General features: G+C 39.1%; 1 protein-coding gene and 1 pseudogene across 2 annotated transcripts; both read left to right on the forward strand.

Annotated features, from left to right (window-relative positions):
• Nucleotides 1-40: 40 nt before the first annotated feature.
• Nucleotides 41-25,515, forward strand: LSG1 (large 60S subunit nuclear export GTPase 1). Of its 2 annotated transcripts, XM_016200030.2 has the most exons (14): nt 41-144; nt 1,706-1,832; nt 7,286-7,406; nt 7,579-7,665; nt 8,118-8,204; nt 11,439-11,499; nt 13,121-13,297; nt 15,147-15,569; nt 17,490-17,591; nt 17,741-17,884; nt 19,617-19,740; nt 22,088-22,167; nt 23,273-23,446; nt 24,842-25,515. In XM_016200030.2, the coding sequence occupies exons 1-14, from the start codon at nt 46-48 to the stop codon at nt 25,019-25,021; spliced, it is 1,986 nt and encodes a 661-aa protein (XP_016055516.2). In that variant the 5' UTR covers nt 41-45; the 3' UTR covers nt 25,022-25,515. The 2 variants fall into 2 exon arrangements, with proteins under 2 accessions (XP_016055516.2, XP_016055517.2); XM_016200031.2 differs by lacking the exon at nt 13,121-13,297.
• Nucleotides 5,148-6,471, forward strand: LOC107527326 (enhancer of rudimentary homolog pseudogene; annotated as a pseudogene).

The raw sequence follows: 25,515 nt of genomic DNA on the forward strand, positions 1-25,515 counted from the left end.
ACGTGCGCGTGGGGCGGGGCAAGTCCCTTCGGCTGCGGCGCTGCGATGGGCCGGAGGAAAGCGCCGGGTACGGCGTCCCTCGGCCGGGCGCTTATCCGCCATCAGACTCAGCGGAGCCGTGGCCAGCGTCGCGCCGACTCGTGGGTAAGACAGGTCTTGTCATCTTTCTCAGCCGTTCCGTTTGGTTATGCGAGTGTGAATGCGGCCAATCCTGGGGTCAGAGGTCACGGAACTTCCCTAGAAGTGACGCCTAAGTAGGCTCTTGAAGGATAAGTGTAAACTGCTGCCAGGCTGAGAGCAGGCCCTCCTCCTAGGAGGGACTGAGGGCACGAAGGTGGAGGCTTAAACGTAGAACTAGTTGGTTGAGGCTGGAGTGAGCTCTTGAAGGGTCTTACTGTTAGAAAGTAGCTTTTGCCTTATAAGCCCTGGGAGCTTTTGGAAGTTATAAGCAGGGAAGACACAAATACTACTTCTTTCTGTATTGGTTTAAAGAATTGACCCTCCAAGATTGGCTAGTTGCTACTAGCAATACAGCCTCTCTCTAATTCCTGCTTCACCCTTATTATTTCCTAGTAGTGCCGCTCAAAGATGAACAATTCATCTCCAGGATGTGGCCGGCCTCATAGTGCCCCAGGCCTAGGAACGGTCATAGTTTTAGGACCCTTGAAAAATGGACGACGCAGTTTGACTTGTGCTTGTTACTTTGACCATTCATAACCCCAGGTGTTTGAGACTCACTAAGGTCTCAGTAAGAATCCGTGCTGAAGTCAAAGATGCCCCTGGTGCTGACTGTCCATGTGCCACTGTCACACCGCCTGACTTCCATCCGTATAATATGCAGAGTGAGCAGCATTCTGGCTCATTAATACTCATCAGGTCAAATGTACTCTGGACATTAGATTACTGATCATTTCAGTTCATTTTGAAGCAGATTGTTATTAGTGTAGCTTTTAGGAAGTGATGGGAAGATTGAATATGAATTCTAAAGAACTGGATTCTAATCCTTACTCTGATTTTTGCTGATTCTGTGGCCTTGGGCAAACCTTTTAACCTTCAGTTTTGGGGTTTTTTTCTTCATTTATTTCTACCTGTAATGAGCATGTGACTAGGATGGTGTTTATCAAACTCTGGGTTGTGTCTGGAAATCAGTTAAGTAGGTGGCAACTAGAGGTTTTTTTAAACCAACAAAAAAATTCAAAATATCAGAGTGTATTACATGTAGTAACGTAACTTTGTTTTAGAATTCTTTTGTTTCCATTTTACTCTCTAAATGGTACACAATTGTATTGCTGTGTATCACAGCATTTGGATCACTTACTGTGAAACTTCCTGTGGGTCTTCATCAAAAAATTTTAACTGTGACTGCCAGGACCGAGAGTCTATGTTCAAATTCTATCTTTATCACTTATTAGCTGCAACTATAGGCAATCTATTTTTATCTACTTAAGCATATTTCCTCATCACATAAAATACACATTAAATTTACTTTAAAATATTTTGAAAATTAAATTAAATAAATGGAAAGTGCCTATCATGAGGTAAGAAAGAGCTCATTTAAATGTTAGCTATTATTAGTATTGTTGACTCTAAAGGTGCTGACATCACACTCAAGACCACAGAATATTAGTTCCTTGGGGGGTTAGAGTTAGTTTGGATGTCAAGGGCAGAAGAGAGTAGCTGTATTTTTACCCTGTTTTATTCACAGTTGCACACCAGTGAACTCAATGATGGCTATGATTGGGGTCGTCTTAATCTTCAGTCAGTGACTGAACAGAGCTCCCTTGATGACTTCCTTGCAACTGCAGAACTTGCAGGAACAGAGTTCGTAGCTGGTAAGTTGTTTATTGCTGAGTGCATATAACACTGGTCACATTTCAGTCTTTGCTGGCTAGATACAAATAAATCTACTTGGAACCATTTTTGCAGACCCTATTAAACTCATAAATAAGCTGTCTTTAGCCCAAAGTCAGGTATCCCAGAAGCATAATGTGCCACAGTTTCAGAATTCAGCTCTGAAGAAACACTTCAGATTATACAGTATCATATCAAGCTTAAGAAACCTAATCTTTCATAGGGAAAAGACCAGTCAATATTATGGTGGACAATACCAGCATTTTCCAGAATAGTTTCTGATACCATTGTTAGTAGCAAAATTCTGGGCCTGCTGCTGTTACTTAGGCAATTTGAATTGTATTTTAAAGTACTTGTCAACACATTATAGTGGAATTTTCGGTGCATGTAATTTGTTTTAATCACTACTCTCCCTTGTTTTTTTGTATGTGTTTCTGAGCACTTAGAAGAGTACCTGGCACAGAGATAGCATTATAAACTATTATTTCTGTTGCTCTTTTATTATTCTAAATGTTATTAAGTTGTTTAGCAAATTCACTCACTTGTTCAAAATGCTTTTGTTGAGCCTCAGCTGCTCTCAGGCATTGTACTGGTTACTGAGAGTACAATGTGGAACAAGACAAATTTTGGCTCTGCAAATTTTGTCTTAGGTGCTTTGAAAGAAGTCTGTAGCAGACAATGGGGTCATAAAAGATGGAGAGTATTCCTTTTTATTTGAAGGAAGACTAGGCCTGGTCAGGGAAGGCTTTATTCTGGGGCTGAGTCTCAAAAGATGAATAAATATTAGAAGGACAGATGAGATGACACAGGATGTTATACAGGGACAGGCAGGGGACTCAAGATGTGAGTAGTAGCCTACATTGTTCAGACAATGGTTAGAGGTTTGGCCTCACTGTTCCTTCAAGTACACAGGGACAGTATGTGATGAGCATGAGGAGGTGGGCAAGGGCCAGGTCCTGTGGAGAGTAAGGGCTTTAAAGGAGTCTTTGAGGGGTTTAAACAAGTATTGAACATCATTTCATATTTTTTTAAAGGTTACTGATGAATCTTAGGCACACCAGTTAGGAGACTTGTTTTAGTCCAACAAGAGAAACAGACCAGAACTAAAGTTGTAGTAGCAGAAGAATGAAGGAATGAAGAAACAAACAGGGTATTGTTAGGGAGCTAGAATAAACCAGACTTTGTGGAGGTGGTGGAGTAAGTGAAGAAGAGCGAGGAGTGGTAGAGCCATAATTGGAGGTAGAGAAGAAAGGAGTGGAAGTGTTAATGAGAGTGTTGTATTCTTTCGAGATATTTGACTATGGCAGGGAGAAGAGAGAGAGTGAGATCAAGGTTAATATTAACATGTACATAGGTTATGGTTTGAGATCCGTTAGAGAGGAAGAGGTTGAAAAGATAGCGTTGGGTTTGGCAGTAACTATTACAAATTTACAGTGCATGTCCCATGTCCAGCATTTCCACTTTTTAGTATCTATGCTAGAGCAATAGTTCTCGAATTTTGGTGAACATTAGAATTTTCTGAAAAACTTGTTACACGGATTTCTGGGCTCTTTTTCTGGAGATTTGGTAGGTGTGGGTTGAGCCTGAGAATTTGCCCTCCTAACAAGTTCCCAGATGATGCTGTATTTTAGCAGTGAATACTTGGAAACAACCTAAATGTTCAATAGGTGGGAAAATGGCTAAATAAACTGGTATGGACATGCTATACAATCCTATATGGTTGTTAAAAAGAATGCAGTAAATTTCTGGATACTAATGAGAAGGATCTCCAAGACCAGTTGTCAAATGAAAAGACAAAATTGCAGAATTGTGCATATAGTATGTACCATTTGCATTAAAAAAATAGGGTCAGCTTTAGCTCAAGCAGTTACTTCGTCAATGCAGTAAAAAAATAATCTGACCTGGTTACTAGACTTACTGGGGTGATTACTTCATAAGTTACATAAATGTCTAATCACGATGTTGTACATACACCTGAAACTAATATATATCAACTGTAATTGAAAAATTAAAAATTTATTTTTAAAAAATCCAACCAATCTGTATATGTATGTATATATTATGGTGGGAGGGAGAAAAAAAAAAAACTTGGAAAGCTACACATTTAGTCAATAACTTCAAGGGAAAGGGTGGGAAGAAGGTTGGGGGTTGGTCAGAGAAAATGTGTGCCTTTAAGGTTGAATTTTTACAAGGAGAGTTTATGTATTAGATAAATGTGTAAGTAAAAGCTAATTTTTAAAACCAAAGAAAATAGAGATTAATGAGGAAAGGAGCAAAGTTTTAATCTGGAAGGAGACGGGGATAGAATGCGATCAAAATCAAAGTTGGGAAGGATTAACTCTATACAAAAGGAGTGCAGCTTTCTCTGAAGTTGAAAAAAGGAAGCTAAAGGTTGAGTGCACACACTGAGAAATGTGTAGATGAAACGTTGAAAGGGTGCATATCTAAGAGTTTGAATTTTTCTCTTATTAAGGTAGAAGGCCACCTTTTGAAAGTGGGCAGAGGCGGAGGAAGGAGTTGAAAGAGAGCATTTACAATTTAGGGAATGGGAGAAATAAACCAAGAACATAGAAGAATATTCTTCCTTCTATGGAAAGTCTTAGGGACTTAACTGATGTTGAACCCATACACTTATAGTGATACTGATATTGTGATATAATAGGACATATATATATATTTGGTCTTTTTCCTGGGTTCCTGACATGAAAATTTCTAAGATCTTTGGAATCTCTGGAGTGATCCACATGTCTTTTTGTATGCTGTGGTAATTGGTGGTTGGGGATGCCTAGATAACTTCAGAATGAAAGTTGGTCTTCAAACAGAACTGGGTGTAATTGGAGTTGGAACTTTCAGCCCAACCTCTGGGGAGGAGAGAGGGGCTGGAGATTTAATCACTAAGGACCAATGATTTAATTAATTGTGCCTACTTAATGAGACCTTCACAAACCTTTTGAAAATTCACTAAAATTTCTTATTAAATTTTATTTTATACCCTTCTTTCCTTTTCCTTAACAATGTAGAGGTGGTAGAATTTTTTCACAATTTTCTATGTCCTGCAGACAACACTTGTTTGCTGGACACACAGGAACAGTTTAACCTGGGGACTTCAAGTTTCAGCTATCTGTGAGTCCCTAGGATTGCATGCAAAATTAAACATGTTATGTGTACATATGTGCTATTTTGGGATGTAGTGATGTTCTGTAGTTTTTAAGTAAGTTCTCAAATGAGTCTGACCTAACAAAGGAGTGAAAAATGACAAATGCTAAATATTCACTGGGGGCTCTATTCTTTAAAAGATGGCACAGGTAGCACTCATATCTTATTTTCAGCAAATAAGGTTTGGTACTGTGATATAATAAGATATATATTTGGTCTTCATCTCCAGTTTCTGTTACAAAAAGCTTCTAAAACCCTTATAACTTCATGAGTGATAGAGGGTAGAGGAGAATTTGTGCTAATGAGGTGACTAGTGGGCCCTTGGGTTACTTCTGCATGGGAGGCTGGTTGTCATAGTAACCAACCTGGTGATTAGTGTGTTGGAATTTTCAGGACCTCCCCACCCCCACCTGTGGAGGTTCTAACAATTGAGTTAATCACTAGTAAATCATGCTTGTGTGATGAAGCCTCCATACAAACCCATTCAGAGATTTGGCACCAAAAGGGAAGTAGTGGGACAGAGCCCTTATACCTATGGAGTCTAACAGAATAGAATGGAATTGTTGGACACCCAGTTGGTGTTTGGAGAGTTGGAGAATTGGTTGTTGGTTTGGGTAACCCACATCTTTGGTGTCAAAAGTATTGGTAGTAAGTGTGTGGCGGTGGTCGCGGCAGCGGCTGCATCGAAATAGTTTGGTGCGACGTCTCACACCATTTTACTGGTACAGCCTACGAAGAGGCCAGAAGGCAGAACTTAACTCTATGAATCAGTGAATGAATGCATGGGAGGCGTTTGTAAAATGTATGAAGAACATCTGAACAGAATGAATCCCAACAGCCCCTCTATCACAGACGATATCAGCCAGTTGTTTGATTTTGTTGATGATCTGGCAGACCTCAGCTGTCTTGTTTATCGAGCTGATACCCAGACATACCAGACTTATAACAAATATTGGATTAAAGAGATCTATGTGCTCCTTCGTCAGCAGGCCCAACAGGCCGGGAAATAGTTGTGTTGGAAGCATTGGGGTTGGGGTGGGCTTGGAACACAGGTGTGTACAGCCATCTGTAGTGGAAGTTTTGTATTATAGTAACCCTGTTTCCATTTTGGTACACTCTAGCCAGGATTGAATGTGTTAGATGAAATGTGAGGATCTTGTTCAATCTGAACTCCCATCCCCCCTTTTTTCTCCTCTCTTTTTGTTTTTTTACTTAAACATTGTTATGATTTAGAAGGAAGTTGTTCTTTGTCAATTAATGTTGGTTATAATCCTTTAAAAATTTCATATCTGCTTTATAACATTCACTGTACTAACCCTTCTTCAAGTTGGGGTGGGGAATGGTGACACAGTTTAATTATGTCCTGAGATAAAGTCTTAGTGAAAAACAAATAAATGTTTTTTACTTTAAAAAACAACAACTATTGGTAGTAAACACAGTTCAGAGACAGGTGGTTGCATTATTGTATGATTACTTGTAGCAGCACTCATAGCATCACTACTGAAATGAGGAGAAAGGATAGTTGGCTTTATCCATGGGTGGAGTTTTGGGAGTGAGTGGGTGCAGTAGAGTAATGAATTTTGATATTCAGTCAGAGTGGTCGAATGTATCTACCATGTATGTGGCTGTGGCCAAATAGGGAAAGAAGTGAAGCTGTGATTTGGATGATGGACTGGGGAAAGAGGAAGAGTCAAGGGGCTAGAGGTATTTATAATGGTTGGACATTGGGTGCGACATCACCATTGGAAGGAGGAATTAATGGAAAAGAATTATCAACTATTTAGTTCAAGGGGTGTGTGCATTTATTTTATTCCTTTGAATTCAAATAATGGCATTAATTGTGGGTTTTTATCATAAATATCTAAATTATAGTAGTGTAGTAGTTCACCATTTCTAACTGGAGTGAGATTTGTTGAATCTTTGCTTCCCCACCCATTCCCATTGGCTTACAATTATTCTCCCTTGTAAAATGAAAAGATTGGTTGTAGTATATCTTTACAGTTTCTTCCCACTCTTACTGCATTTACCATAATGGAATTTTTATAAAATTAGTACTTGAAAAAAATGTTTGACCTTTTGAAAACTTCAATAAAGATCTTTTCTTTTATTCTTTTTTGGTAGAAAACTTCATTTGGAAATTATAATTTATCCAAGGCTAGAGGAATCAAAATAAAAAATCTGTTTTAGGTGCTCATGTTTTTAGTTTTTGAAGTAACAACCAATATTCAATATCTATATTGCTTCCTAAAGTAATAGTTCTTTTCTGTTCTATAAACAGAGAAGCTTAATATTAAGTTTGTGCTTCCTGAGGCTAAAACTGGACTGCTGTCTTTTGAGGAGAGCCAGAGAATTAAGAAGCTCCATGAAGAAAACAAACAGTTCTTATGTATTCCAAGGAGGTGAGTTGAACACAAATGCAGGACTTTACAAGGCATAACGAGGTCACTGAATATAAACATTTTAATATGGTGTTCATTTTTTTCTGCTCTCCTCAGTTGCCATTATTAAATCCAAATCCCCTGTTTTATTTTGATAACTCATGGAGTGTTTTCCCCTCTGTGATTGTTTCAGACCAAAGTGGGACAAAAAAACAAGCCCTGAGGAACTCAAGCAGGCAGAGAAAGACAACTTTCTAGAATGGAGACGTCAGCTCGTCCGGTGAGTGTTAGACTGTCTGAAGATTTGCCTTGGATTCCAAGTCAGGCATTTTAAATGCAAACTGGTATGTGTGCAGATAGCATTGCTGGCTGCACGTGACTCCTTGCACAAAGACAGTGAGTTGGTTACTCTGCTCCATTCCTGGCCTTTCTCCCTTTTATACCCTTCTCCAGCTGTTAGTTGCTCTGAAGTTGATTACTGCTCTGGAGCATTCCTCCAGGAAGAAATGCCTTGAAGAAATATGACTTTGTTTGATAGATAAGCTTCCAGGATTTAAATAGATTAAGTGTAAAACCTGAATTTGATTTTCTTATTGACTCAGCAGAAAGTATATAAAAATAGTTTGACAGTTAATATTTGTGTACTTATTTTTTAATGCAATGAATTTAGTATTTCTATTACAAAACCTATTATAATCTGGCAAAGGTATAAACTTATCATTTTAAAGCCAGGCTAGAAGAGGAACAAAAGCTGATATTGACTCCATTTGAAAGAAATTTGGACTTTTGGCGCCAACTCTGGAGGGTGATTGAAAGAAGGTAAATTACCAATGTTGTGGTGTTATATTAGATTCGGTGTTAATATATGTTTATAGGCCCAGAGATGGGAGGGGAGCAGGATTAAACTATGCAAAGGGCTACTGAGAATTATTATAAAAACTAAAAGTTTTTAAAATTATAGATGGTTTTTGTTATTAGATGAACACATTGATAAGCCTATGAGAATAGTAAGCATTTTCTGTAAGATGAGTTCTGAAGCAATTATAGTTATTTCAGCAAATGTATATTGAGTTTCTACTTGTAAGATGGAAAATATGGGTGTAAAAAGGGATAAGTGTCTGCCTGCAAAGAGCAAATATATTATGGGGGGAAGGCCAAACAATGCACCAGGCACCAGAGCACACAGATGAATGAAATGCAGTCTTTACTCTCCGACGACATAGTACTGGTAAAGTACAAAGCAGAGTGTGATTCCTTCTGTGTTGCAGATGGTCAAGGCATAGCAAAGGAAGGAGCAGTTGATAAGGATTGGAAATGAAGGGGTGATTTGTTTTGGTTGGGATTTGAAAAGAGAAAGATTTTGATAAGTTAAGAATGGGAGATTTCCAGTCTTTTTCATGTCCTGATGGTTAGAAATTGATGAATCAGTTTTCTCCAATCTCACCTCTTTGGTATAGTTCAGCTTTTTTCAATCAGTGTCTGCAAGAATTTTTTAAACATGTAGTACCGAACTATTTGGTCAGGGGCACTGACCTCTTTTCCCTTAGATTGTCAAATGAAAAAATAACAGCCAACACAACAATAGCCATCTGGTGTGAATGAATCAAAATTATTCCTTTTTTTATTATTTTTTTTGTCAGATTGGCAAAAAATATATTTTTGGGTGTTCTGCAGAGTTCTAGTAATTAGCTTATGTGTGCCATGACATGAAAAATGTTGAAAATCACTGGTATGGTTAAAAGGTTTTTGTTTTCTTTAAAATGTCTGAATTTCTTAGACGGACTCCATAAATGATCCTTATATTAGAAATGATGTTTTTTAACAAGAAACCTTCAGTCTATTTTTTTTTAAATCCATAAAATATACCCAGTAAGAACATTAGGAAGCAGGATGACTGGTTCTCGGAAAAGAATATTAGCACATTTGCATTGTTATTTTAAAAAAAACCCACAGGAATTGGATTAAACTTGTAAACCGGGTGGGGTGTGATTGCCTGGTTGAATGGAACAGGGAGTGACCTAAGAGCTCTCTGTTCAGATTGGTCCCAGTGCCATGCCTCACCCTTGCCTTGAGAGCTAGATCCGATGCTTCTAATCCTGAGCTTTCTCTGGCTTCTGGCTTGTACAGACTTGCTTCTTATTGGTTTGACATTTCTTAGCTGCTGTTCTTCCTTTGTCCTAATGAGCTCCAGCCTTTACTTTCCTTTTTGTAGGTTTTGACAGGGAACAGAGGTAACCACATGTGTTCTTCCATGTTTAACAGGACTGCCCTTTACATGATTTTTATGCCCCTAAATAAGCAGTTGGTTTCCCCACCATGAGCCTGTGCTTGTTGAAACTTTTAGTTAGCCTCAGTTGGCTTACAGTGATACTTGCTTTGTTTTTATTATGTGATACTCTCTTTTTATAAGAGAGAACATATTTCTTCCTCCATGAATATAGTGTATTTTACATGGAAGTGTAGATCCGAGTTACATAGAAATAGTATCAATAAAGTGACTTCTGCTGCATCTTTTAGCAGGAAATATTTATTGGTGTTTTCTGTATAGCAGATGCCTCCATTTGGTAACAGGCAGCTAAGCCATCTGCCTCTTTAATTTCGAAAGTAGTTATCAGAAAAGATTTGATGTATGACATGTTATTGAAATGCAGGAAACTGCTGCGGCACCGAGGGCAGAACACTGTATTCCAGTAACAGGCGCTTTCGTTGTGTTGCGTAAACCCTTCCTGGTACATAGTTGGCACTTTTTTCTGCCTCCTAATTCAGCACACAAAGCTTCTTTCTCTTATCTCTTAAATTTGTCTTTTCTTACTGTTGTTTCTGAGCTGATTATTCTTTCTTAGTCTTTCTGCATGTTTAGTAGGTAGACATAAAGTTTGTGGACCTTGTAATTTTAGTTCATTAGGCTTTGTCCATTTTTTGCAGTCATTTTTGCAATTACTCTTGAATCCTCACAGTTTTGAAAGTGGTAGATATTACCTTAAAGAAGAAAATATTAGGACCTGCTTAATTTGAGAATTTAAAAACAGCTTATTAAAAACAATTTATCATAAGTTAGCAAGTTTCTCAGTCCCTTTGACTCACACAATTTTGCTGGAAATTTAACTATTCTGAAGGAAATGCACTTTGGCAAAAACCCTGCCCTGAATGGTAACCATGATGTCATGCATATCCTTGGTATTCAGCATGGTAGCATAAGAGTTACCTCAAAAAAGGCTAACTGGATACAGATTTGGGGAGACTGCTGTAAGGTGGCAGGTGGTACATCTGCAGCTTATTTCCTTCCAGGGGCAGCCTCAGCTGGTCCTTAAAAAAGCACCTTTCCTAAACAAGCTGAAGGAAGGGAGGGTCCTCCCAGTGAAGTGTTTATTTTCTTGCAAAGCTGGGTTGCTGTAGTCCCCACCACATTTTTTAAGGATTCAAGGGGCTTGCTCTCAATTGTAGAGTTTTCTTTTTATTATTATTATTATTGAGGAGGAGGAGGAGAGAGAGACATTGATTGGTTGCCTCCCATAGGCACCCTACCCAGGAATTGAACCCGCAACCTTCCAGTGCATAGGATGATGCTTCAACCAACTGAGCCATCCGGCCAGAGCAGAAAGTTTTCTTATTGCTACATCTTTTTATATGTGACTGAAGAAGTTGGACTCATCCTTCTTGCTTCAGGATGGCAACTTAAGTTGGTATTTTGCTTTTTTGGATTCTGCCATCTTAACCCATTCTTGGAGTGGGTGGATGATCATTTGCTAGATGTAGGCTTTGATAGTGACAACTGTCAGCAGGTGATAGATATATTATGGTTTTCTTTGAAGCCTTAATACAGTATGGATTAAGTACTGAATATATAATCTCTCTTTATCTCTCCAGGAGAGGTTACTAGAAGATAACAGCTAAAATTTTTTAGTTTCCTCCTATATAAACTGGGAATAATTGTACCTTAAAAAGTTAAATATGTCACATGCTTAATATATGGAAAGTATTTGCTCCTCTTACTATATGGTCAATATTCCTTTCACTTCACAATGATTGGAATATCTCACGGTTGTTTTGCAGCGATATCGTGGTCCAGATAGTAGATGCTCGAAACCCACTCCTGTTTAGATGTGAGGATTTGGTAAGTAAAATGTGGCAAGATTCAAATTTAATGTCCGTGGAGGAGCAGTGGGAGGGCAGCATGACTGATAGCAGTCCGTCTAGGCAAGCGTTTTGTACTCGCTAGCTTTGTTTAACTAGGCCTCCCCAGGTCAGGAGCTTGCATAATACGACTCTTTAGACAGATGTTTTCTCTTCTCAAACAGTTGTTTCTGTTTGCAGAAAGGCACAAACACTAACATGAACTTTCCACCTTTTAGTTTAGAACCACTTTGTTAATAGACATTTGCCTTTCTCATTTTTTGAGACACCAGTCAAAAGGGCATTTTACTTACTTTAACATATTCCTGGTTACTTTACTTCTTATCCATCCCATTAAGTTTTCTCACACTTAGTTATTACCCCTGTAGTGGTTTACAAGTAAACTAAGTTTATAAGCACCACAGGGGGTAATAAGGTGTGAAAACCACATGACATGATGTAATACGGGCTTTGAATTAATAACACACTGTATACATGTGAAGTATTCCTACTGAGGACCATAGTAGTAAAAGTACAGATTATTTTTAAATCCACTGCTGAATAACAAGAATCTTAATGGTGAAACTCTTTTGGAGTCAGCTTTTGTACTTCTGGTGTATTTCCTAATGAAGAGCCAAACCTGCGAATTAATTTCAATTACTGTGTCTTGGTTTTCTTTTAGACTTCAAAAATAATTTTTACATTAAATATTGTTGGCTGTCATGTGGCTGAAATACAGTCCCTGCTGGCTGACAAATCTAGTTATGCAGATTTTTAACTTTGTTTAAAAGAAACAGTTCAAAAATAAACGAATGAACACAATAGATCCAGGGACATAGAAGCATGGAACAGACTGAGGGATCTCAAAGGGAAGAGGGCAGGCACGGGTGGGTGGACGGGGGGAGAGAATAACCTAAGACCTTATATGCATATATGCATCACCCGTGGACACAGACAGTAGTGTGGCGAAGGCCTGGAGGTGTGCAGGGTGAAGGGGATCAATGTGGGGAAAAGGGAACGTTTGTAGTACTTTCAACAATAAAGATAAAACATTAAAAAAACAAAAACAGTTCAGTATTATTAAAGAAAAGAACTACATTTTTTAAAGACAAAAGGACCTGCTGTACTTCAGCATGGCAGGAAGCATTTCTTTTTACCTCTTCCAATTGTGTTGTGTTAAAATGTTTTTCTATAGGTGACCTAACTTCTTTTCAGAGCTTACTGAGAGGATCAACAGACTGTGCTATGATTAAAAACATTAAATCAGAAATGAGACACTCTGGACTGTTTAGGGGTGGTGGGACATCCAGCTCTTAAAATTTAGACAAAGACTAATGATGATAGACACACAGAAAGAAGAGTGAGCAATGGAGCAAATGAGGCAAAATGTTAACAATCGGGGCATCTGGTCAAAGGGACTACAGGAGTTCTTCGTATTGTTCTGGCACTTTTTCTGTCATCTGAAATTGTTTCAAAATAAATTATCTTTAAAAACCTAAAAAAAAATCCTGGGACAGTAAAAACTTTTAGTTATAGCTGGGGGAGGGAGGGTCCTTCAGTATAATTAGCCTAATTTTTACCTCTTTGAAGAGGCCTTCCTAAAATATCTTTGTCTTGCCTAGGAATGTTATGTGAAAGAAATAGATGACGAGAAGGAGAATGTTATTCTGATAAATAAGGCAGATTTGTTGACTTCTGAGCAGCGGAGTGCCTGGGCCACGTACTTTGAAAAAGAAAATGTGAAGGTTATTTTCTGGTCAGCTTTGGCTGAAGCCGTCCCACTGATTATTGACCCTAAGGTAACCTGCGGCACTTTTCCAGGTTGGGTTTCAGGGAAGAGGATTTCAGTTTCTGGTTAGTGTGCTTTGCTGTTTCTTATTGGAGATTTATGGAAATTTGGGGGGGTTGTTTTTTCCCTAAGTGCTATGATAGGAGGGAGACCTATAGAAAAACGGGTCACAGGGCGACTTTTCTGCTGTCCCCATGGCTCTGTGTTACACACTGATACTCGTTTTAATATTTTTTAACCCAAATTTTAAAGAAACAATTTGAGATTTATTTTCTAATAAAAATAATAACTAACTGTGAAAAGAAATTAGTAATAAAATCGTAGAACTGGAAGAGACTTAAAAGAATATCTTTTCTCCTGTCCTCCTCCTCTCCTTATCTCTTATTCCTGTTTATTAGCCATCTGTTGACTCAGCGTGTTGAGCTAGGGCAGTGAATGCAACACCTGCCCTTTGCTGAGCTCACAAGTTAGTGAGCTCTAAATCTGAAGGAATTCAGAGGTGTGTGTGTGGTTTTAATTCACCCCCTTTCAGAGGAGCTAGATTATGCTTTTGGCTCATTGAAGCTGTGAACAACCAACTCCCTCAAATATTTAAAAGAAAAGACTTAGGCAGATCTCATCCTATCTTTACATATAGAAAAAGTTTGTCATTTTGTTTTTACCTTAACTTGGATATTACTATTCCTTTTAAGTAGTAGTGATTTTTGTAACTACCACAAAGTCCTTTTGTTGCCATTATCACTTTTCCTGAACCTAAACTACTTATAGCTTTAGTTTCTCTAATACACACACAGGTTCACATTCTCGTCTTCTGCCTCTTTTCTCCGAACCTTAAAATGATTCAGAAGAGCACACTGACTTCTTTACATTCATCGCTTGTTTAGCATAGAAATTGCTTCCAATTCCATGTTTCTTTTTGAGTTGCCAGGTATTATCATGAATTCATACCTATTTTCCCTCACAGTTTGTTTACATCACTTTCCTAACATTTAGGATACCTATTTAACTGAGCTCATGATGCCCCCTTCTGTGATGGTTGTTCATTCTAACACTATAGATTATTTGAAAATGATACAAGGTTTATTTACATCACTTCTAAATCCAAACCACTTCATCTGTGTTGGTACGAATTAGTAATACTGTAAATTGCCTTGTTTCTACTGTTATCAGTAGCTATTCAGAAGAATTAATACTTCCATGAATAGTACATAATTTTATCTTTCTCTAAAGGAAATCTTTAATTGTTGAATAATTTCCACACAGGAGTTGAGTTTCGTTGCTCCTGCATTTTACACCAGGCAACTATCTCCACAGTGCTTTGATTTATTAAAGGCAATTATAAAAGAATAGCAGTTTCCTTAAACATGCAAACCACTCTCTTGAAAAATGCAAATGTAAAATGAAGCTCCAATTACAAATTAAACCCCTTTTGCTTTGTGCAGAGAAGAAACTTTTATCGTTAATGAGAAATGCTTTATTTTGTTCTGCAGCCCATTGCAAAATAATATACAGCCAAAGAATTCAGCTTGGCACAGACTTTCCTAAACCTTCACTTTCTTTAAAGATTTATCTGTTACAGAAGTAATACATATTACTGTACAAAGTTCAAGTAATACAGAAAGGTGTAAAGTGAAGGTCCACCACTCTTCCTCTCCCCCGAGGGCACCACTGTGGATTCTGTGGCTGTGCCCTGCACTGAAAGGCTTGCATTGCCTCCTCTCTATAGTTACCTTTTTTGTCACCTTCATAGCTTTTCCTGTCCTGTGTTCACCTTAGATAACCAACTGGAGTATTTTCACTGGAGCGAAAAGGTGCACTTACACACTTCTGAACTTTTCTGTTTTCTGTTATTTCGTCAGGAACAAGCAAATGGAGATGCTGAAGAAGCCAACAGAACTGACTTTGAAAACTCCAGTTGCGATGAGGCCGAAATGCCACAAGGTGAGCCTCGACATCTAGACAGGGGTCCTCTGTCACTTAGTGAAGTTGTCACTAGTGATGAAGATGACAGTGAGTATGAGGACTGTCTGGGAGAGGAGGAGGAGGAGGAGGAGGATTGGCAGACGTGTTCGGAAGAGGACAGCAGCCCTAATGAAGAAGCCCGTGGCCAGGGCTGGGAGGAAAGCTGTGCTGTGGATGGTGAGGCACAGGCCAGGAAAACCCCGCAGAAGAGGCAGACACGCAATTTCAGCCATCTGGTATCAAAGCAGGAGCTACTGGAGATCTTTAAGCAGCTGCACACTGGGAAGAAGGTGAAAGAGGAGCACCTTACTGTTGGACTGGTAAGATGAAATGTCATAAATTTGTTACCACATGAGGGTCTTTGTTCTCCATCCTTGGGTAGCTGCACTGGAACCCTGGAGACCAATCAGGCATTGTAGGGACCTTTAATCCCCTCTTACTGCCTACTGCCATTGTGGGAGTAGGCAGTGTGACAGGTAAAGCTCAACTCAAAAGTGGGAACTTTCTCAAGGCTTACATTGGTTACAGCCCTGTTCATATTAGCCTTCCCCAGTCTTTCCAGTTCGGTCCTGCCTGTCATGTGACTTACCAAGGGATACTAGAAAGAGGTTTTAAGGTTGTCTTCGGATTTCTAGATCAATGTTCTTACCTTTAGGTAAGATAGGCTTTTGGCATCCTGTGATCCTTGCCAACTTGTAAATATTCCAAAAGCATATTAGGGAGAACCCCAGCATCTTAGGGCCAGGGAAAATATGATAAATGCTTTAGTTGCATAAACCTACAGATAAGGAAAGAAGATCACATCTCTGACTACATATACCCTAATTCCAAGGTGGCTGTGGAAAGTGCCCAAACCCCAAGGGGGTCCAATATGGTTCCATGTCTTTAAGGAAATGTAAAATGTTACAGAAGGGATTTATTTTAAAGATCTTCTATCCAGGAGAACAAAATATTGGAGGAAAGTAAAATTTCCACATGTACGAGAAATCCCAGCTTCTCTGTGAGGTACTTTATTTCTTTCTCACGTTTATAGAAATGTGAAGCAGCCTCCCTCCCTTTTTCAGTTTCTCACTGTAGAAATCCTGAATGAGGTTAATTTCCTCATTCTGCAAACATTTCTTGATCACCTGCTTTGTGCCAGGCATCTTGCTGGGCCCTAGCCATGTATAGATAGGGTAGACAAGACAGACACAGTCCCACCCTCATAGGTTTTGTAATCCAAGTGGTGAGAGTTAGAGAGGGGTAAGTTTAATACGCTATAGGAGTATAGCAAATATGATTTTGACAAGGGACAGTGGAAGGGCATCCAGGCAGACAAAGGGTGGTAAATGTTTAAGCAGAGTGGGAGGAATGGGAAAGTGTGTTCATGAAGTGACATGTGATTGAGTGTGGCTGAAGTTTGAAGAGTAGTGATTTAGGACTAGAATGGTGGGAGTATGTCCATTTTAAGTCTTGTTATAGAAGTGGAAAGTTTGGGAATTTATATTCAATGGGATCAGTATTTTATAATCTTCCTGTCATGTTGATAGAGGATTCTTGAAACCATGTAAGAGAGTGAATTGAATTTGGAGAATTTGGGGAAAAGCATGAGAAAAAGCATAGAAAAAATGCAACATAATTTGAGCAAAAAGTTTGTCATTTTGAGAACTTACTTTGTTCCTTGGTATTACCCTGCCTGATCTGTGGCAACATGACATTCCAGATTTATTGATAGTTAGGTGGCGAGAGGCAGAGGTATAGTGTTTCACCCAGAACCCAAGAGTAATTGAAGAGTTTTAGTAGCTTGATAACCCACCTCAGTTCATTGTGCCATTTGAAATTTTTGGCTAGCGAGACAGAAACTTGGTAATGTTATTAAAAATAATTATATGTTGTGGTGATGAATATATCTGTGATGCCCAACTTCACCCAGTGTGGAAGATCCAGTGGGAACAGTGATATGCCAGTAGGTGAGAAGGTGGGGGAAGAGCTGGGAACAAGGTGGTGATTTTACTGTAGCATCTGCTGTTATAGCAAAAAACCTATAAAAATAAAATGTACTGTTCATCACTGGAGACAAATCTGAATAAATAGACCCATACCACAGGGAGGGAAATGTCTGACAACAAACAGCATATATTTCAAGTAATCTTCTGAAGCAACCCAATGCTTATGCTTATGTTGCCACTTTTTATATAATATCTTTGGATTTTTGACAAATGTGCTGTTTGACTATTCAGTAACTTTTGAGTCTCTTCCAGGTAGGCTACCCAAATGTTGGTAAGAGTTCAACAATCAACACTATCATGGGCAACAAGAAAGTATCTGTGTCTGCCACACCTGGTCACACCAAGCATTTTCAGGTATTTATTTTACAGCATTGGTCTCTGTATTTCCTTCTTAGCCGGTTCCTTCCTCTGGGTATTTTCTGAAGTTCTATGCTACTCATGTGCTGCTCTTCTTTCCCTTCCTCTGTTGTGTGCCCAGCATAAACCTCTGACTTGTCTTTCAGACTCTCTTTGTGGAACCTGGCCTCTGCTTATGTGACTGCCCAGGCCTGGTGATGCCATCCTTTGTATCTACCAAGGCAGAGATGATTTGCAATGGAATCCTCCCAATTGACCAGATGAGAGATCACGTTCCACCTATATCATTAATATCCTTCCTGCTTTGTAAAGACCCAGGTGGTTATGTGTGAGTTAGGGCTTCAAGTTTATTTTGGACATTGCCTTGCATTTAATGTTTTCAGGACTGATATCTGAGAATGGAAAATCTAAAATACTTACTAGTGCTGTGCCCAAGTTTATACAATGAGATAGCATCAGGACATCAGAGTTAGAGCCTCACATCCTGGTTGCAGCGGGGCAGCCAGGCTGGGATCTTAGCCTTCAATTGCAAATCTGCCTGAATCCTGACACTGTTATTTGACTGTTTGGGTGACCCTGGAAAACTTGCTTAACCTTCCTGAGTCTTTCCTTTTCTATTAAATGAGGGTAATAATAGCTACCTCACAGTCAATTATGAGAATTTAATCATTATATCTAACATTTATTGAATGCTTGCCATGTACTTTGCTAAACACTTACCAAGTAATACCTCATTTAATTCTCAGTAGAGCCCTTGAGGTGAGTACTGCTATTGAGGAAATTGAGGCACAAAGAAGTGAAATAACTTGCCTGAGATCTCACAGTAAGTAAAGATTAGGAACTTAGCTGCCTCTTAGCAGCATAATGAATTAACTTATATGAAGTAACTAGGCTAGTGTCTGCTATGAAAACGTACTCAAAGATAGATCTGTTAAGAACTGCAGAATCTAAGATTGATCCCTGCTTACAAGCTTACAAATTAATCTTACTGTTTTGCTGTTTTGTGGGTGCTGGCAAAAGACGAGAGACTCCATGAAACCTGGCACACTAATTTATTAGTTTTTAAGTAGGGTAAAATCCCAGGCCCTGCACGATTCTTGACAAGACTCTTAATGACTACACTTAAGGCCACAGCTTTTTGTTTACCCCAATTTGTTTTCTCTTTCTATAAGAAATAATGAGTAAGAATTCATTTGTCATGATAAATAAAATATGATACATCTCTAAAATAGAATACAGTTGTTAAAAAGAATGCATAAAGTACAGCACAGGGAATATAGTCAGTATTGTTGTAATAAATATGTATGGTGCTGGGTGGGTACTGGAAATATTGGGGGAACATCTTATAAAGTATATGATTATCTAACCACTATGCTGTACACCTGAAACTAATCCAAAAATACTAAGAGTAAAATAATTGAAAAATAAGAAAAAAAGAGAATGCACTAAATCTACTTATAGCAACCTGGATGAATCTCAGAACATTTATTGCAAGCTGGTTAGGCTGGGTTCTATGGAGGATTCGGGCCTGAGTCAGATGCGGATCCCGTCCTTCCAGGATTCAGTCTGTCAGGGATATGCAGCATGTACATGAGTAACTGGTAAAAGATAGAATGTCAAAAGTGGATTAAGAAAAATCTATGGGTAATTAGACAAGGGAGAGAAAAATAACCTCTGCTTATATAGTCATAAGGATTTGAAACAAAAATTCTTTGTGCTTTATGTTCGAATTAGGATAATCTCACAAATTGATTGTTTAGGTAAAAATGTGTCATCTTTAAGATGTATTTCAGAGAGATAATATTTTAATAATTATTTAAAAGGATTCATTTGGTAGAGATTGATCATTGGTGCATAAGGCTTTGTTTGAAAGGGAAAAGTCTTTAATGAATAACTACTCTTGTGGAGCGGTGAAGAGTTTTTGCCACAGAAGTGCTGACGTACCATGTTCTTACACATGTGTGCCAGACACCAGGGGGAGGAGGGGTCAGTTCAAGGCAGTGGTTTCCTTGACAAGCTTACATTTGCCAGAATATTCCACGACATGTTTTAGAAGCTACTTATGGCATTACTATCATAAAGCCTAGAGAGGATGAAGATCCCCATCGACCTCCAACTTCAGAGGAACTGCTGACAGCTTATGGATGTGAGTTGTGATTTATTTTAAAACATGAACAAAAAGTAATAAAGTTAATGAGAAAACAATCCTCTGCAGAGATACAAATCCAGAATTTTTCCTTAGCATTTGTTATCTCATTTTCAGGTTGATATTTTTGTGTTCTCTTTTGGCCTTGCCTATAAAGTGGCCTCCAGGTAGCTGGTTAGGTGATGGCTTCGGGGTCCAACAGTAGAAGAGGGAGACTGAGTGCTACCCGAGTGGTATTTTACTTCAGTGTGTTAAGCGCTTTTTAGAAGTTCAAGAAGGAGGTGCTTTGTATCCTTTGCCTCTTCCCCAGATCTGCCCTTTCTTAACCTTCATCACAGAAATCACTCCCTGGGGAGACACATCTTCCATGCTCTCCTGGTCTCAGGCCCTTTCTATATAGGAGGCCTTGATGTGGGCAGTGTTCAAAGCTCCCACAGGGAGCACAGGGCCTGTCAACAGTTCCCACAAGCCTCTAAAGAGAAGCCTGTAGGACATTCACCACTTTGATGGTACCCAAGCATAGACATGGGTTCTGATCTGAGGCTATGTTGGCTTTTTCTGGAGACTTCTCTCAAACAGGGAAGGAAGGGGATGTTGGAAAGAAAATGAATGTGCTTACCAGAGCAGAAGGGAAAGCCCTCAGAGTGCGACAGAGCAGAGCTTGGTTAGGATAGGGGCACAGAACCTCTTCCCCTTCCATCAGTCCCTTGTAAGCCTTGTTCAACATTATAAAATGAGTCCACGCTCTCCCACCTCCATGTTTTACCTTAATTCCACATGGGGGTTATCTTAGCCTGTCATTTCTCCAGTTGATTGTGATTTATTTACCTTAAATACAAACTTTAAAGGTTGTCTGAGGGGTGAAAGGGTTGGGGAGACGTGTGTCTACTTAAAGAGAGAGCAGTGTTAGAAACATTTCTGTGTGTGTGACCTGCCTTTGAAGGAATTGTCACAAGCCGGGAAGGAGTTCAGTTTGAATATTTACCGGGAGAGAAAGGTGATTTGGTAGGGACAGCTCTTAAATCAGACCTTGAACTTACCTTAGTTGAGAGACTTGAAAGAGGATAAATACTAAGCACTTGTGGTAAGACTGATATAGTCACAAAATCACAGAACTAGAAGAGACCTGAAAGATGAACCCCACTTCTCGGTCCCCCTTTTTAACAAGTAATCTGAAATCAAAGCATGAAATAATTTGCCCAAGGTGGTGTCTGGTCAGTGGCACAGCCTTGCTGAGAACCCAGATTTCCTAATCCAGACCTCTCTCCAGTCAATGTCTGAGAAAATCAGAGTAAGGGAAAAGCCAGTTTGTGAGAAGGGATGACCACACACGTTTCTAAGGTCACCATCTGCAGGTCCACAAAGAATAGTCTCTGACAGTTAATTTTAAAAGATGTTGCTAAATAATTTTTTATTTCTTTAAATGCAAGTGAAATTGAGCATCTGTCCTTATTTTTTTTTTTAGCCATTTCTATGCATTATTTGTTTTTGTCTTGATTTGTAGAAGTTCTTTGTTACATGTGCCACAAATGTTTTTCCTAATGTTGATGGTTTCTTGAACACTATAGAAGTTAACAATTTTAATAGACTGGGGTGGGGGGGTGTTTGTGTTCTTTTTTGTTTTTGTTTTTGTTTTTTTTGCTTGATTGGGTTTGGCATTTTACTTGAGGAAAGCCTTTTATATCCCAAAAGGACAAAACTATTTTTCTGTAGTATCTTTTATTATTTAAAACCTTTAGATTTTAATCTGCCTAAATGTACTTTTGTGTGTGGTGTGAACTCTAGGATTCTAACTATTCTAAACTGAAAGAGCCAACACACAGCTAGTATGTGAGGGAGCTGAGTTTTGAACCCAACCTAGCTGCCTGTTTTCTTATCCACTGTGCTCTGCTCCTCCCTTTGAATTGAGTTAGTATTAAAGGGATCTTTGTTGTATGTTTGGGAGACTGGAAGAAGAGTGGGGAGATTTTATATATATATGAAAACTTGCTCTATTGCTTTTGGTTTTGCTAATAAGATTAACAACATAGCATTCTACAGGTAGCCTCCTTGAGTAAATGTTTAAAGTCAAGAAATGGGAGAAGTAAGTGGAGTAGAAAGAAGTTGCATGCGTCACAATGTGGTGCTAGGATATCAGATAAAATAATATGATCTATTCTCCTGGGTTATCAAGTGTTTTTATAATGCTAACCAAAATATTTTCTACAATGATAACTGGCTTTTCAAAGTAGAAAGTACAGATACATAGTGTAGTAAGGGAAAGGGCACTGTTTCAATCACCACAGTTGTTTTGTTATGATGATCTGTCTTCTAACTTAGGTTTTGCAAAATTCCTTTTTCCTCACAGATATGCGAGGATTCATGACAGCACATGGACAGCCAGACCAGCCTCGATCTGCACGCTACATTCTGAAGGATTATGTCAGTGTAAGTGAACCCTGCTGCTTGCTGCTCTTGAAGAACTGGGTCTTTCTCCACTGTGTGACTTTAGAAAGTGGCCACCTGTTAAGTTATAAAGGAGACATTTTCTCATTGAAATTGTCTTATAACTGGATTTATATTCTTAATCCAGGAGAGCTAGTAGCATCATATAAATCAGTGAAGTGACTGACAACATAATATGAAAGAGATGAAGGTCTCTGAACACCTGTCTTCAGTGAAAATGAGAAATTTATGTCTCTGCTTTTTTCAACTCCTCTAGCACAATCTTTCGTGTAATATAGCTGTTTATATGCCTTTCTCCCTATACTTATCTAGTAACAAAAATAACAACAGCTAACATTTATTCAAAGCTAAACCCTGCTGGAATAGTTTCAAATGTTTTATGTTTATTATCTCATTAAAAATACATAACAAGTCTGTGAGGTTATTATTCTCATAAGTGAGGACATGTTAAATTTCGTATTTTCCTCGTCAGTGGAGGAGGAACTAATAGTACCTATCTCATGAGATTATTATGGAAAATAAAAGTGGGCAGGCATATTCTCTTGCCTTCAATTCAGGAAGAAAGTAGTTATGGAATATTTATATGGATAAATTATCCATTTACAATTTATAAAACTGTGGAGCATGGGAAGATGCATTAAAAACAATCACAGTTTTTAGAGTGTTTATGGCGGGAAGAGGGAAATCTGCACCCAGTGAGCAACTCCAAGCAGCCCAGTGTCCCACTAGTCGTACTGTCCAGTTGTGTCCTGGTTTTCACTTTGGAAAATATTCATCATAAGTATAGTCATACAAGTGTACCGAAAAATACATACTTTAGTAGGAATGCAAATGAGGTAAAAAGGAGCACAGAGAAGAGAGATTTTATTCTTGTCTGGGGGCTACGTCAGGAGGCTAGGCCTCTAGAACACAAGGATCACTCAGTTTGTTAGGACTCTTCAGTTGCAGTTGACCCAAACTCAGCTGGCTGACCAAGAGCAGGAGCTCCGTCAGAGTGCCCGGCTGGAGGCGCGTCGCCTGAGGACTTCCTCCTGGGGTAACAGGTGGCACTCGTGATGCACTGACACCATTCTTGTTGTCCTTATAGGGTAAACTCCTGTACTGTCATCCCCCTCCCGGGAGAGAGCCCCTGACCTTCCAGCATCAGCACCAGCGGCTACTGGGGAACAAGTGGAGTGGTGGTGGAATAAAAATACAGCCAGGTCGAAATGAAAAAGCAAAACAGATTGAAAATGTTGTTGACAAAACTTTTTTTCATCAAGTAAGTTTTAAAGTTTTTTTTAATTTCTCATCTAATACATTTTGTATAACAACTTACCGAAGGACACTTGTTTTAAATGACAAAACTGGGCTAGAACTTAGGTGGTTGTGACTCCTCGCTTGAGTTATTATTTCCAAGTCTGCCAATATTTAGAAGAAAAGTTACCAATATGCAGAAAGATTACAAGTTCTTTCTTGGGTCTGCTGCTGTCATACAGGACATTTAAATTGAAGTTTTAAGTGTTTACAAAAAGTTTCTAAAGGTCATGTCTAAGAAAGCTGAAAACTTATAATTATGTATCTAAGCTTTAGTTTCTAGAGTAATATTTCAAGTTAAGAGAAACTTTTTTGAGCACTTAATACTATGTGCCAACTACTATATCAGGACCTGCGATATCAAAGTGAATGACACGCAATTACTGCTTTCAGAGGAAACATGTTCTAGCAAAGGGGAGACAGGCAAGTTAACAAATCACATGACTTGTTAGGTCTAGGACAGAGGTATAAGTCAAGTACTCTGTGAACCCGGGCTGGAGAGCAGTTATCTCGGGGCTGAGAGCAGAATGGGTGAGTGAGAGCTGTAGAGAGGAAATGATATTTAAGCTGAACTTTGAGAGACAAATAAAAATGTGTCAGTTGGAAGGAGTGGTGAGGGCCAGATTTCCAGGCAGAAGGAGTAGCATGAACAAAGGCATGAAGATGGGAGTGTGGGGTTTGTCATTAAAGAGCCCATGTTGTAGGTGGCCTTGTGTGCCCTGTGAGAGAATCTGTATGTGATTCACCAGGCTACAAGGAAACATCAGAGATTTGTGAGGACAGGAATAGATGTGATTAGAGAACTCGTAGAAATGTGGACACTAGATTAGAAGAGTCTTGCAGTGGTCCAGGGAAAGCTAATGCACACCTGGACTAGAACAGTAGGGGAGAGGTGGAGGGGAGGGGATAGATGCACAAAATTACAGGGACTAGGATCAACAGAACTTAGTGGCCAGCTGACTGTGTATGATAGGTGAGGAAGACAGAGCATGCTGTCTTGGCAGCTGGGCTGATTCTTTATACCACTCACTAAAATAAAGAATGGAGAGTCAGTTTCTAACTAAATTTAGATTGAGGCAGGTTGAATATCAATATCAAAGTAGAGACTTCCAGGAAGTAGCTAGTACTACATTATGAATGTAGTTATAGTTAATATTTGAAGCTGTGGAACTAAGCAAAGTTGAGGGGGGTAAAAATGAACTGAAGACAGAATGCGGACAACTTACCATTTAAGTAACGAGGAGAAAGGACCAGTGAAAGATGGAAGTCCACCGTCTTGGAGGTCTCCATAAGTAATACTGTGCATGTCCTCTAAAGGAGACTGCTGAGATCTCAAGTAATATTTTCTCTCATTTGCTAGGAAAATGTGAGAGCTTTGACCAAAGGAGTCCAGGCTGTGATGGGCTACAAGCCTGGGAGTGGCCTGGTGACTGCACCTACTGTGAGCTCTGAGAGCGGGGCTGGAAAACCCTGGAAAAAACATGGCAACAGAAATAAAAAAGAGAAAAGTCGTAGACTCTACAGGCACCTGGATACATGAACACAACAGAAATGGCATCTGCACTATGCTCCTGGAGGAGAAGAAGCTGCTCCTGCCTGTGGTGCTCTAGCACGGACCCTGCTCTTGGCGCACAGCCACACCAGCCGTCAATATCAAGACCGAGGGCTCCTTGAAGCACCAGCTCTCTCTAATGTAGTCATCTTGGAGCCCCAGAAACCACCTATGGAAGGCTGAATTTCAGATGGGGGAAAGAATGATGTATATCTGTTTGTGTAAACATACACAAATGTATACTAATTTGTAGGCTGTGAATTTTTTGAAAAGATTAAAATTAAATTGCCACTAATATATTTTATTGGTTTATGCAGATACATTGCCATTTGGACATTCCACATTCTTTATAAACAATTTTAATTTGCTAAAACCTGACTGGGATTTTAGATGGATTCTTTTGAATACATTATTTAGATTTATGATTCTCAACCTCACACATACCCAACACACCCCTGATACGGCAGAAGGCATATCAGGTC

Source organism: Miniopterus natalensis, chromosome 6 (assembly GCF_054644295.1).
Source record: "Miniopterus natalensis isolate mMinNat1 chromosome 6, mMinNat1.hap1, whole genome shotgun sequence".
Classification (NCBI taxonomy): domain Eukaryota; kingdom Metazoa; phylum Chordata; class Mammalia; order Chiroptera; family Miniopteridae; genus Miniopterus; species Miniopterus natalensis.

Coding starts and splice junctions, on each gene's coding strand:
- LSG1 (XM_016200030.2), top strand. CDS start 46: ATGGGCCGGAGGAAAGCGCCGGGTACGGCGTCCCTCGGCCGGGCGCTT. Junction 7,407..7,578: donor TTCTTATGTATTCCAAGGAG/GTGAGTTGAACA, acceptor TGATTGTTTCAG/ACCAAAGTGGGACAAAAAAA. Junction 11,500..13,120: donor TGTTTAGATGTGAGGATTTG/GTAAGTAAAATG, acceptor TGTCTTGCCTAG/GAATGTTATGTGAAAGAAAT.